The 13,603-nt window shown below is 49.9% G+C and overlaps 1 protein-coding gene across 3 annotated transcripts in view; it reads left to right on the top strand.

Moving 5' to 3' along the window:
• Positions 1–13,603, top strand: part of IL16 (interleukin 16) — a 102,006-nt gene that overhangs the window by 60,701 nt on the left and 27,702 nt on the right. For all 3 annotated transcript variants that reach the window (XM_072801827.1, XM_072801836.1, XM_072801845.1), the window contains exons 4-6: positions 2,230–2,372; positions 4,206–4,316; positions 7,121–7,235. In XM_072801827.1, the coding sequence (XP_072657928.1) occupies positions 2,230–2,372; positions 4,206–4,316; positions 7,121–7,235 (369 nt within the window). The remainder of the gene's footprint in view (positions 1–2,229; positions 2,373–4,205; positions 4,317–7,120; positions 7,236–13,603) is intronic.

Here is a 13,603-nt window from a genome sequence, read left to right as displayed (position 1 = left end):
AGTTGCTTTTTTGTTTTTTATCATAAGTTTCTGCTTATTTCCCTAGAAATAACTTCCTAGAAATGGAGTTTCAAAAGGTAAATATGCCTTAGATTTTGATCTGTGCTGCCAAATTTAAGTAGCTAAGACTGCAATAATGTGCATGAATACCCGTTTCTTCAATCATAGCCCACACTGCATTAAAATTTAACAATATAGATTTGGTGAAGATTTCTCCCTATCCTCCTCATCCATCTCTGCTTTTCTCTGGCCCACTTCACAGCCAAGACCAGCTACACAGTTTGTGGGGATCAGTGTAAAATGAAAGCCTGGGAATCTTGGTCAAATATTATTAGGGATTTCAAAATGAAGGCAGTGGAGCCTTAAGACCCAAGCCCCTCTAAGTGTGCCTGCAAAGTGTACCTGCCTGCAAAGCCAGCCCTGCATGTGTCCTGGGCACAGACCCTTCCAGACAGCACCTCCTGGCCCCCTGGCTCCCTGGTCCCTGGCCTCCTGGTTTCTGTGGAGCTCAGTGGGTGAGAAGCACCTCCAGGAGACTGGGGGAGGGTGGTGGTGGAGGAGAAGCTGCTGGAATATTTCTTTCCTGTTCCCTTTTCCTCAGAGCTGTGTTTCTGGCAGCCCAGGTCCCGCTGTGACTATATGCCAGGTGAAGGTGGCGCACCTTCCATGGACCCAACACCCACTGGGCTCTGGGAAGGCCATCACCTCCCCTGCCCCCTTAGGGCCTGGGATGGTACAAGCTTCCAGTTCTTGCCAGTTCCTGGGTGCCTGGAGAGGCTCCGCTCTTTTCCTAAACCTGTCTGCACTTTGCACCCAGCCCTTTATTCATTCCTCTCCGAGGCCTCTGGGGCTGGCACCTCACTGGCATCCCGACCCTGAAATCGGGCGGAACCATCCCTCTCCACACAGTTGGACTTAAATATTCCTTCCTTCATTCCTTTCCTTTTTGGGGAGTCCACCTATTTTCTGTCGGGCTGCCCAGGGTTAGCATTCATTCATAAGCCTTTATATTTGGCTGTCATGTTTGTGGGATGTGCTTTCTTCAGTTTGTTATTTTTCTTTTAAGTTCTTTTTAACATAAAGATGAGAATATTTTCATATAATCAAATCTATAGTTTTTCTTCCTTCCTAAGAATGTTAAAGTTTCCTCCACATCTAGAGAATTATTAAAATATTTGGCTATATTTCCTTCTAATTTTTAAATGATTTGCCCTTAAAAAAAAAAAAAGCCTATTATATTCGTCATTAATGTTTGTTGTTTGATGTGAAGCAAGAATCCAAACGTTTTTCTAAGTTGGATGCAGCGCCGCTTATCGGCGATCAGTTCCTGCCTGCCTTTTATTGCACTTTTTTGCTTGTTTATCTCTTGCAAGTGATGTGTGGTTAGATCCGGAAAGCAGACACGACGATCTCTTTGAAAGGAGCCACTTAGGCCACTGGTGTCAGTTTTACAAGTAATATTTGTTCTGACTTTCCTGCTTCTCCTGCTTTGTTATTATGGTCACTCATCAGTGCGTCGTTCCCTGCCTCTTGCTCTGCAGGTGTGCTCAATTTTTATAGTGATTTGGAAAGTTTATCCAATTTTTATCCTCACTTCTGGTTTCCTTTACGTGAAGTTAATTAGTTAATCATTTGACTTTCATTAATTCAGGAGTACTTGAGACTATATTTTCCAAGTTGCCCACCAAAATGTTGTCCTGCATCCCTCGTCCCTTCCCCTGTTCATCTTTCCATTCCATAATTCAACTTCACGGTAAATTACAAACTCATATTATTATTATGCAAGTGTCGTAGTTTATAGTTTCCCTTTCAAAAAGTTACTTTGGCCTTTGCACTGGCTTTCATGACCACATTTTCAATGAACCCAATCTGTGCCGTATGTTTAACTGGTTTCAGCTCGCTGCTGCTTGCAATGGTAATCTTGATCCATTTCCTTGTGGCTGGAGCACATCCAGAAGCCATCTTCAGACCAGATGGTGCTTTGGGATCCCACTCTGTCCCAACCCTGGGCCTGGGTCGGAGCTGATCCCAGCTCATAGTGGGAGCAGGAATGCCCTTGGGCTGCCTGGTGGGTGGAGATAGAAGAGGCAGAGCTGGAGCGGCCTGGGCTGCTCCCTCGTGCTTGCCTGTGACTTCAGGGCTTCAGGATGGCTCTAAGGGTCAGCTCTCAGCTGACCTTTGCATTTTGAGATCACATACAATTTCTTCTTTTCTCTTCTTGTGGTTTAGGTGTCAATCCCTACTGCATGGGAGAAATCGATTTCCCAATGATCAAAAAATCTGCAGCTTGCACAGACAGGCAGCCCTATTCCCTCTGCAGCAGCAGGAAGTCTCTTTCTCAGCAGCTGGACTGTCCAGCAGGAAGGGTTGCGGTAAGGAGGAAGCAGGGGAAGGGGAGCGGGGAGGGGCCCAGACTCAGCAGTGGTCGAAGACACCTGCCTGGTGGTTTTGGGTGCACGCACTTACCGAGGAGAGGGGCTGGCTAGCAGGGGTCGGCAGCCCCGGGCAAGGAAAGAGGCCCAGTGGCAGTGGTCACCGCTGAGTGCTCCCCGCTGAGCGCTCCGTGTACGGCTAATGCCACGTCTGTGCTGTCAGGAGCAGGCCTGCAGCGAACATTCCCTGTGAGCAGGCCTGAGTTCAGGCTTTATTCCATCTGCACCTCAACTCTAAGAGGCAGATAATGAGCCGGGGCTGGGACAGGGGAGGCGATGCATGCCAGTTCACATCACTAGTTGCAGACAGCCCTGGGGCTCGAAGTTGGACCTTCAGGATTCCAAAACCTGGGCTCTTGACCCTGTGCCATGGTGACATGCTTTACACATAATGCCTCTAATTCATAAGACAAGCTCAGAAACGAATGTAGTAGTCGCCCCGTTTTACAGCGAGGAAACAGCGGCTTGGCCAGGTGAGTAGCTGTCGGAGTTCACACATCTTAGAACCCAAGGGACCAGACAGGATTTGAGCCCAGCCCCGTGCACTGCGCACTGCACCTCTTTCCCACTGTGGGCATCAGCTGGCAGGGCAGGGGCTGAGCACACCCGAAGCACCGTGTCCCCTCCTGCCATTTCCCTAAGCCCCCAGTGGTGCCCACCGACAGCCTCGTGCTGCCCCCTCTACCACCCAGCACCTCCGTCTGTAGCACCTTGTCCCTCTTTGTCTCCTCTCTAGCCTCTGGAAAGCCTACCCCGTCCTTCAGACACCTGCCTAACACTACCTCTGCTGGGAGTGCTCCTGACCCGCCAGCTGCATGGGCCTTACACTTTTCCTAGTGCCCATCCTGGGCGCCTGTCCTCTTACCGCCCTCACCCCAGCAGAGCATGAGCGCTCTGAGGGCGGGCTCTGTAGGCAAGTGATCTTTGATTCTCCCTGCACGGTACTCGGGGCTCGGTAGATGCCTGCAAGTTTCATTTCTCTCTTCCCTTCCCTTCGTGGGCTGACTATGTCTTTCATTTGCAAACTGGGAGCATTGGGGTCCCAGGGTTAGAAAAAAAAAAATGACATTCAGAGCGTCGATGATTTTTACATAAGAGGAAACAGGCACAGAATGGTTAAATCACTTCCTCAAGGTCACCAGCCGGTACTTGGCAGAGCCAAGGAAAGAACCCAGGCAGTGCCAGCGGGGCTCTGGAGTCTAAGCTCTGACCTATAGCCCCAGCCCTAGGGTCCTCCACCGGGGCAGCATCCTGCAGCACCCGGGTGTATGTCTCTCCAGCACACACTGCTTCTCCTTTTTAAGTCATCTGTGTGCCTCCCCTGAGAGAGGAATTGTTCTGCGTTTTAAGATCTTCAGATTCCTTGCCTGCCACCCCATGCCTGGCAGAGAAGGGCTCTCAGCATGTGTGTCTTGAACATGCTTGGACACAGTCTGCGGAGGACATTCTTGGAGGCTGCTGTCCCAGCCTCTGAGACTTTGGCTTTAGGGCTCGTTGTCCCTGGGCAGTGTGGTCTGCGATGCACTCTGCACCTGTTATCTGCACGAGCCTTAGGGGGCTTCTGGTTGCTGTTCCGCAGGTCAGCAAGGCTGGAGCCACTCAGACCAGGACAAACAGCCCCTCTCCACCAGACTCGCACCGTGCCTGGTCAACCACGCTTGGGGGTCATGCTGTGGGCTCCCGGGAGAGGGGGTCTGGTCCCTCCCCTGCCCTGTGAGGTGTGTGCTCCTGTCTCGTTGGCTCACCCCTCAGCACCCTGCTTCCTTCCTGCAGGGCACCTCGAGACCGACGCGGTCGCTCAGCACAGCTCAGCTGGCGCAGCCCTCGGGGGGCCTCCAGGCTTCCGTCATCTCCAACATCGTGCTGATGAAGGGCCAGGCCAAGGTAAGCCAGGGCTATTGTCAACAGAAACTGCTACATGGATGCCAGCTCCTGGGGAGCTGTCCTGTCCAGGGAAGGAAGGAGCTTGGGCCAGCGATCCCGGGCTGCTAGTGTGAGCGTCGGGATGTCCCATGGAGGCTCGGGGCATGACATTTTCTAGATGTTAGTTTTACCTGATGGTTAAATTCAAATCATTTAAAGGCAGTTGCTGCAAAGTTCACAGACGAGCCCAAGAAACCCAGACCTAATATAACTTTGGCGTGTAGTGTGAGGGGACAGTGTCGTTGCTGCTTCCTTTATGGTCAGAGGAGGGGCCGGCTGCACGCCTGGGTCTTCTCTCCCCTACCACCTTCCCTCCCTCTCCTGGGAGCTTACAGACACGAGTGAGAAGACAGAAGCACCGGGTCCTGTTGCTGCTCTCATCACAAAGAGAAATTCTCACCATGCTGATTTTTCTCCTAACACCTGGCTTTCTGATTAGTAAATCCCAATCCTTTTCACCCCTGGATTTAGGTAGAGGCATTTAAAATGTAGTTGGCTTTTAAATTGTTTGCAATGCTCAGAAGAAAGCAAAGAGGGGCACCTGGGTGGCTCAGTCGGTGAAGCATCTGCCTTTGGCCCAGGTCATGATCTCAGGGTCCTGGAATCCAGCTCCACATCAGGCTCCCGGATCCATCAGTCTGCTTTTCCCTCCTCCCCTGATCATGCTCTCTCTTGCTATCTCTGTTGCTATCTCTGTCTCTCTCTCTCAAAAAAAAAAAAAAAAAAAAAAAAAAAAAAGAAAAGAGAAAGGAAGAAAGAAGCAAAGGGCACCAAAGCTCATGCAAAGATGACCAAAAATGATTTAACTGATCCCCATATCTGTAAGAGGTACATTCACTAAATCACACATTACGTGTCACCGGGTAGCCTGAGCTGGCCTTCAGGGGCCTGGGTTGGAGCGAGGTGAGCCCTTCGGTGCAGAGCTGGGTGGGGAGTTCAGATACAAGGGCTCCCACTGTCCACCTTGCACAACCTATGAACTGAAGGAAGGCCGTATCACCGAGGATGGCAAGTAGGACAGGGGCAGAAGTGAGTTCGGGAGGAGGAAGCAGAGCTCGAAGCCTCCGTAAGTGCTGGAGGCAGAGTTAAAATCAAATGGGGCAATAAAGCAGCTGTGGAAAGCCAGGCTCTGTGCTAAGGGCTGCACAAGGCCGCCTCTCTGGTCCTGGCCACAGCCCTGGGGCTGCCTCCCTTTGCCCACTGAGGACACTTGAGGGTCTGGGAGGTTGCAGGACTTGCTCAGGGTCACTTGGTTAGTTAGCAGCCAAACTAAGACAATGACCCAAGACTTGCTGACTCCCGGGCCTGGCTCTAACCACGGCACCGTGCCGCCTCTTCAGGGCGGGGCAGATCTTGAGTCTGCAGCAATTATTTCAGCCCAATGAAGCTGGGGCCCAGAGAGGACCCCCGAAGCCATGCCTATCTCTCATTTTTCCTAGCCCTGTGGTTACCACTTATCTCTCCTTCCCTGGAACACACACCCTCACCAGAAGTCTAGAATAGTACCTTGTCCACATGGCTTCCCTACCTGCCGATGCTTGCCTGGTTCCCTATGGCATCTTGAGGGTGGGTGCCAGGCCTGCCATCTCTCGGGTACGGGGGCGCTGCACCTGCTCAGCTCTGAGCAGCTGCTGGCCTAAAAGACACTGCCCATGAGCAGCGATGCTGTTACAGTGGTGGCCATCCCGCGGGGTCTGTCCAGGAGCCAAGCTAGGAACCACTGCCTTGTACACTTGCAAGCTGGACCCAAGGACCCAACTATCATCTGTCACGGGCCTTCACTCCATGATACGCGTTTCCTGAGCACCTGCCAGAGGCCAGGCATCACCAAATAAGATATGTTCACTGCCTCCAGGGAGTTGATAGTCTAGAAAGGAGCCCATCCAGACCCTAGCTGAGCCTTCCTGGGAAGTAGGGAGCTCCTGGGTCATCACATTGTTGATGTGAAGCTAGCATGTGTGAATTTCCTGGACTGCTCTCTGGGTCGGCCCACGTGGTTCTCCTAACTGGTCTGCAGGGGAAGTGGGGCCCTCCTTCCTTGCTCTTTCTGTGCAGACATCACTCACACTTTAGCTTGCTCTTCTGCCTCTGGCCTTGTCTCTGCTGCCTCCCGGATGCTCCCGCTGTTAGGACCCTCTGTTGAGCCCCCTGAGCTCTAACCAGAGCCACCTGCCAGTGTTGTGAGCTCCTGGGGTTTTTGTCAGCTCAAGACCTAGCAGAGGGGGCTCAGGGTTGCAGCGTTGTCCTTGAGAAGGGGAGGAGGTGGGTTGCAAAACAGAAGCTAAGTGAACGGCCTTTGGCAGGAGAAGGGGTGCTTCCTCCAGTGCAAGCTGCTGTAACTATGACTGCAGGGATTTGTTACTTGGTTTCTCATTGGATGTTCAGACACAACCCTGTGAGTTAGGTTATGAGCATCATTTTACAAGGAGTTAACCTAGGGCTTGGAGTCAAGAGGTGATCTTCCCAGATTGCCAGCGAGAGGGGCAGAGTCAGGGCTCCGTGTCATCCCAGGTTCTCCAGCCTCATCCTCAGTTCTGTGTCAGGACATTAGACCCTCGGGAGAGCTCCCGACCCCATGTGGACCAGTCTGGCCTGGAAGTCCCGGTTTTCTCCATTCTTTTGTGAAGGCTGGAGGCATGTGAGACCAAGGACACCTCGCTGCTCCCGGGGTCCCTCGCTCAGGGTTGGGGCGTGCCCTCGGCCGACGTCAGCCCAGGGAATGGCACAGAGCACCCCTCAAGCCACCTCTCTTCTTCTCTCCCCAGGGCCTGGGCTTCAGCATCGTTGGGGGAAGGGACAGCATCTATGGCCCTATTGGAATTTATGTCAAAACCATCTTTGCCGGGGGAGCAGCGGCGGCCGATGGAAGGCTGCAAGAAGGTAGATCTCACGTGTCTTGCTGGTTGATGTTTGAGGAATCGGGTAGAGTCACTAGGCCATAGAAGAGGACGGAAAACAAAATGTGTCTCCTGCCTTCAGATGCGGCTTGCACGGGTTCTGGGGTCTGTAGCGTGTGTCCCTGTTGGCTCTGTTGTGACAACACTTTGCTGGGTGTGTTTGCAGTGGGTCTAGGTCCTGTAGCCAGCCTGGGACAGAGGAATGAGCTGTCTGTTTCCCTCCCCCTCCTCCCCAAGGGCTCCTCTGTAGCTGGTACCTTTGCCACCCTCTTCCTTCACCCCTGCCCGCCCTGACCCACAACCACCAGAACCTAGACCCTGTGCTTCTAGTGTGTCTGATACACATTCTCCGTGAGCCCACTGTGTTCGTGGCTCTAGGAATAGAGAGAATGATCAGAGATGATCTCTCTTTTGAAGAGCTCATGATCCATCAGCTCTTGGGTCCAAGAGAAGCTATCCTGAGGGTAAGGGGCCTGGGGAGCAGAGCTGTCTCCAGAGGGCCCTTCCCGCCTTCCTGTCCTGGATGGCCAGGGTTTTCTTTCCATCCCAACTGCCTCCCAAAGTCATGTTTGGAAGTATTGGACAACAGACTTGGCCCAAGGACATTCCCAAATTTCAACCAGAGGGAGAAATTCAGGGGAAGGCAGCCCTGGATCCGACGGCAGCGCCTGCAGGCCAGATGTTGGGTTATGCATAGGATGCTTGAGAGAGGTGACTTCATAGCGTCCCCACTGCGGGGGATGTCCTCATCTCTGCCAGGCCAGTATCTGTAAGCTGTGCTGTGAGCCTAATCCCCTTTAAGAACTTAGCTTGTTGGGGCACCTGGGTGACTCAGTGGTTGAGCGCCTGCCTTCGGGTCAAGTTGTGATCCTGGGGTACTGGACTGAGTCCTACAACCTGCTTCTCCCTCTGCCTGTGTCTCTGCTTCTCTCTGTGTCTCTCATGAATAAATAAATAAAATCTTTAAAAAATAGAATAAATTAAGAGGTTAAGAAAAAAAGAATCTAGCTTGCTTAGGGCAGGGTTGGCAAGCTCCAGCCAAATTCGACCCGCCTCCCGTTTTCATACTGCTCACATATGAAGAATGGTTTCCATGCATCTAAATGGCTGAAAGTCAAAGGAATTTGTAATTCTTTTGTGGCAAAAGTGAAAACTGAACGAAATTCAAATTTCAGGATCTGCAGAAAAGTTTTAGAGGGCAGAGCGTCAGGCACAGGGCTCATTGACTTAACCCATCCCACTGTCCGAAGCTGCTTTTGTGCTTGTGACAGCAGGCTGGCGGCATGGTTGCTCCAGAGAGCCTGTAGCTGGCAAAGCTTACCGTATTTATTCTCTGGCTCTTCATAGAACAAGTTTGCCCACACTGACATTATGCAGGATTGTACATATGGATTTTATCAAGGGGGCAGCGGGGAACCTTTGATGGTTTTATGATGGAGGTTCCTAGGTGATTAGGGAAGCAGGGTGTAGGATGAAGGGGGCTGGCAGGAGACAGAGGCAGATAAGCCTGCAGAGCCAGGCTCTGGCTCTCAAGGGTCTGCTCTGTCTTTTCTGCACCTGCACCTCCTCTCCACCTCCTTTGCACCTGCACCAGAGAAGACAGCCTCCCTGGAGGCGGCACACGAGGGGCGGTCAGAGAAAATGTTCCTGGCTGGAGTAGGACCAGGTGAAGAGGAAGAGGACAGGAAAGCCAAGGAGGATGCTTCTGTTTGATCAGCAGCATGCAGGGTGAGGCCAGCAGGCGGTCACTAGGTGGAGCTGTGCCACAGGAGGATGGTGGTTCCAGTCCAGGGAGGGAGCCCGGGTTGCATGTAGATTTGGGGGTTGTGGACACCTGGAAAATACTTGAGTCATAGAGTAGATAAAGGAGGTAGGGAGCGGAGGGTGAAGGCAGAGCTCTAGGGGAACAGCTAAATCCAGAGGCAAGTTAAGAAAGAGGGATGGGCACGTGGGTGGTGCAGTGATTGAGCATCTGCCTTTGGCTCAGGGTGTGATCCAGGGTCCAGGGATTGAGTCCCACATCGGGCTCCCTGTATGGAGCCTACTTCTCCCCCTGCCTGTATCTCTGCCTCTCTCTCTCTGTGTCTCTTATTGATAAATAAATAGTCTTTAAAAAAAAAAGAAGAGGGATCAATGAGACAAAAGGGGAAAAGTGGAATCAGAATCTTGAGAATGTGCCAGTGTTTGATGATCTTTTGTACTTTTCTGTGTTTAAATAAAACATGGGGGAAGACTTGAGGTGGCAAGGAAATGGATGTTGTGTTCTGTTTTCTTTCCAGGATGCAAGCCTATCTGAGTCAAGTTTCTTTTTCCTCCTCTGAGTATTTATCTAGCTCCATCATTACCCATTATAAAAATTCAGCAAGAAAGACTTTCAGCTAGTCTTGAGTCCTAGATTCTAACCTCTAATGATTGACCAAATCACCTTTTGTATCTCTTTCAAAGTTAGGTTTTAGAATCTGCCCTTGAGTTCATGAGGTACATCCAGTTGCAACAAAAGTTTGGTGCACAGATCAAAGCTAGTGATGTTTTATTTGTGTAACCCTTCCCCAAAACATGATTGCGTAAGATTTATTTGGCAAAATTGAGGTTAGTAACTTTACACCAGAAATGGCCAAATTAGGGTCAGGACTCTCCAAAGAACCCAGAGTTGGGTTATGTAGTTCTGTTAGGAGAGAAGTTCAGCCCCTCATGCCATTAAGAATGATAATTTCTCAAGAAGTGCACCCTCATGTTCACTGCAGCGTTATTTACAGCAGACAAGATATGGAAGCCACCCAAGTATCCATTGATGGATGAATGGATGAAGATATGATATATACATATATAGAAGTATAAATACATAACGGACTATTACTTAGCCACAAAAAAGAATGAAATCTGCCATTTGTGACAACATAGATGGACCTAGAGGGCATTATTCTAAGTGAAATAAGTCAGAGAAAGACAAATACCATAGGATTTCACTCATATGTGGAATCTAAGCAACAAAACAAATGAACAAGCACACAAACACCACCAACAAAAACAGAAACCGATCATGACTACAGAGAACAGACTGATGGTGCCCAGGGGGAAAGGGGTGTGTGTGTGGGGTGAAGTAGGTGAAGGGGATGATGAGGTACAAACTTCCAGTTAATACCTAAAGAAGTCATGGGGATGAGAAATACAGCACAGGGAACATAGGCAATAATACCATAATGACTTTGGGTGATGGCAGATGGTGACCCCACTTACCCTGGTGAGCATTTCCTAATGTATATAATTGTCAAAGCATTAAGTTGCAGACCTAATACTAATATGCCAACTATACTTCAATTTAAAAACATAAGTAGAGGAAGGTATTTAATGGACGGTGCATACAGAGCATCATTTAGGCTCATCGCTTTGTGATCAATCAATCAATCTCTTGTCCATGACAGAAAAAAAGAATGGTTATTACTGAAATATGTTCTTTGTCTATGCATCTTTCAGACACATTAGTTACATTTTGCTTATTTTTTACATTTGCCTGTTTCCACTCAGCTTGGACTCTCCAAAGTACAAGGACTGAATCTTTCATTTTGGTCTAATTCTGGCAGCTTCACAGATGATGCTGATTTGAATCCTCTGCCCAGCTCACTCCACCCTTCATTTTTGACACATAGGCATGTTGGATAAAGTAGCATATCTAAACTTTAAATTAAAGTATGGAAACTCAGGGGTTGATGATGTCGTGGCCTGTGGAACTGGTACCCATAAGGCTGAATGAAGGGCCAGGGACCAGAATTTAACTACCCACATGGGACAAGAAACATGGCTTCGTCCCTGGAACCTCCAAGAAACTGCAGGAGGGCCATGAGAGGCCACTGGGCCCCAGGGAAGCAGAGAGGAAACCTCACTTTTCCCGTGGTTTTCGGGTGTGAGGAAAAGACATCTCCCACAGGCAAAGTAAGACACATGCCTGTGTCATGTGTGTGAGTACTGCCCACATTCATAGTCCCTACTGAGTACAGGATGCCCCAAGCTGAGAACCTAACCTCAAAACTAGTCCTGAAGCAGTGAAAACCTCTGACTGCCTCCTGGAGATAAAGGAAGTGCTGTTACCCAGCAGCTTGGGGTGCATGGAATCCCAGAGAAAAACTGGCCTGGGAAAAATGAATTCGACACAAAGACTACACAGGAAATGGGGAAACATCCCTTATTAATGAGCATCAGTGGGAATAATGGGATGATTAGCCCTCAAAACCCCAAGTGCACAGAAGAATCTAAAAGACTTGTAGAATTCATGTTTTTTATTGTGCATTTTTAAATTAAGTTTTAAATTTTAATTCCAATATAGTTAGCCTGCAGTGTAATATTAGTTTCAAGTGTACAGTACAGTGATTCAACACATCCATACACTACCAGGTGCTCATCATAACAGGTGCTTCCTTCATCCCCATTACTTGTTTCCCCATCCCTGCTGCTACCTCTCTTCTAGTGACCAGCAGTGTGTTCTCTGTAGTTCAGAGTCTGTTTCTTGGGTTCTCTTTTTTTATTATTTATTTTGTTTCTTAAATTCTACATATGAGTGAAATCAAAAGCATTTGTCTTTTTCTGTCTTCACTTAGTGTAATGCTCTCTAGCTCCATCCATGTCCTTGCAAATGGCAAGATTTCATTCTTTTTGATGGCCAAGTAATATTCCATTGTGTATATACACCACATCTTCTTTATCTATTCGCCTATCCTTGGACACTTGGGCTGTTTCCATAACTTGGCTGTTCTAGACAATGTTGCTATAAATGTAAGGGTGCATGTATCCCTTTGAATTAGTGTTTTTGTATTGTGTAAATATTTTTAAAATTTATTTGAGAAGGAGATCACGAGCAGGGGGAGATGCAAAGGGAGAGGGAGAGGGAGAAGCAAATTTCCCCGCTGAGCAGGGATCCTGAGACAGGGCTTGATCCCAGCATCCCTGGATCATGACCTGAGCCACAGGCAGACGCTTCACCGACTGAACCACCCACATGCCCCTAGAATTACTGTGTTTAAAGAGATCTTCAAAAAGGTGAAAGAGAGAACATGAGCAACAAGGAAAGGTCAGAACACAGCGAAAACAATAAGTTGTAGGGAAGAAAAGGCAAGTACAATGGGCCACACAGAGTGATGGAGAACAAGGTGAGCAGAAGAGAAACATGGAGAGTAGGATCAGAGGGCCCCAAGGGAGGACCAGTTCTAAGAAAGAAGGGCAGTATGAAAGAGGGGAAGCAAGCCATATTGAGGTAGTGGCTAAGAATTTTCCAAAAATGTCTTAAGGCTTGAAATGTCAGTGTGAGGAAACACCCTAGGACATTGCAGTGTGACTTCAGATTGTCAGAGATAAAGGCAAAATCATCTTTCAAATAACCAGAGAGAAGGGACGGGTTATCTGCAAGGGGACCATAACCAACGGGCTATCTGCACGGTGACAACAGACTCCCCAGCTAACAACCAGGCCAGGCATCTGTGTGGGAAACACTGCTTGCATCTGAAACCCCAGGGCAGCCCTGAATGAAGAGCAAGTGCTCTTCTTTGCGTGCTGAGTGCATTAGGTGAAAGAGAGACACTGGTTTTCTGTCCCCATAAAAATGAATTTTTGGATACAGAAAAAAATGAGTCTGTTTGGCATATATGTGTGGGAATGGCTTGTAGTAAAAAGGCCGGGGTACTAATTCTCTTCACCAGATGACTTGAGGCTTCTTTGAACTCTTTCCTCTTCTGCAAAATGGGGCCTATGCTGCATTCTGGAAATATTACCTCCCACCCTGTTTCCTGAATGCTGGGCAGGCCCCACCCAGAACTGACCTTGGAGACACACCGTCTAATGAGATAAGTCCCCTGCCTGGGGAGCGGCCAGCCCAGTGGGGAGACTGCCCCAGGTCACTGGTCACCACCCATGGGCAGTGCTGGGATAGGCAATGGAGGACACAGGTGCCATAGAACCCTCGGGAAATAAAACCAGTGGGGACTGTGAGAGAGGAGGGTGGAGAGGGCGGGGGCAGTGTACTATGCTGGAAGCAAGCCCTGGACGCAGACACCAGTGTGGGAAAGGCATCAGGGCAGGAGCCATGGGAGCACATGGCCTGAAGGGCAGGGAGGCAGGAGGGCAGTGCCCAAACGGGGGGTGGGTGGGAGGTGGGCTGCACAGGTCAGGCCAGGTCTTGCGTGCTGGTTGAGGATCCTGGATGGATCTGCACCTGGGAGAGACGAGGGGCCTCAGAAGGCCAGTCACTGCTGCCCACCTGCCTCCCAGGGGAGAGCCCCGGGCCGGGAAGGCTTCCTGGCGGGCTGTGTGCATGGACACCCCTCACTGGGCCACACTCCTCTCTGCTGTGATCTCTCTCTTTCC

Source organism: Canis lupus, chromosome 2 (genome assembly GCF_048164855.1).
Source record: "Canis lupus baileyi chromosome 2, mCanLup2.hap1, whole genome shotgun sequence".
Lineage (NCBI taxonomy): Eukaryota > Metazoa > Chordata > Mammalia > Carnivora > Canidae > Canis > Canis lupus.
The sequence above is the reverse complement of the archived record's forward strand: the minus strand, read 5'-3'. Positions and strand labels throughout refer to the sequence as shown.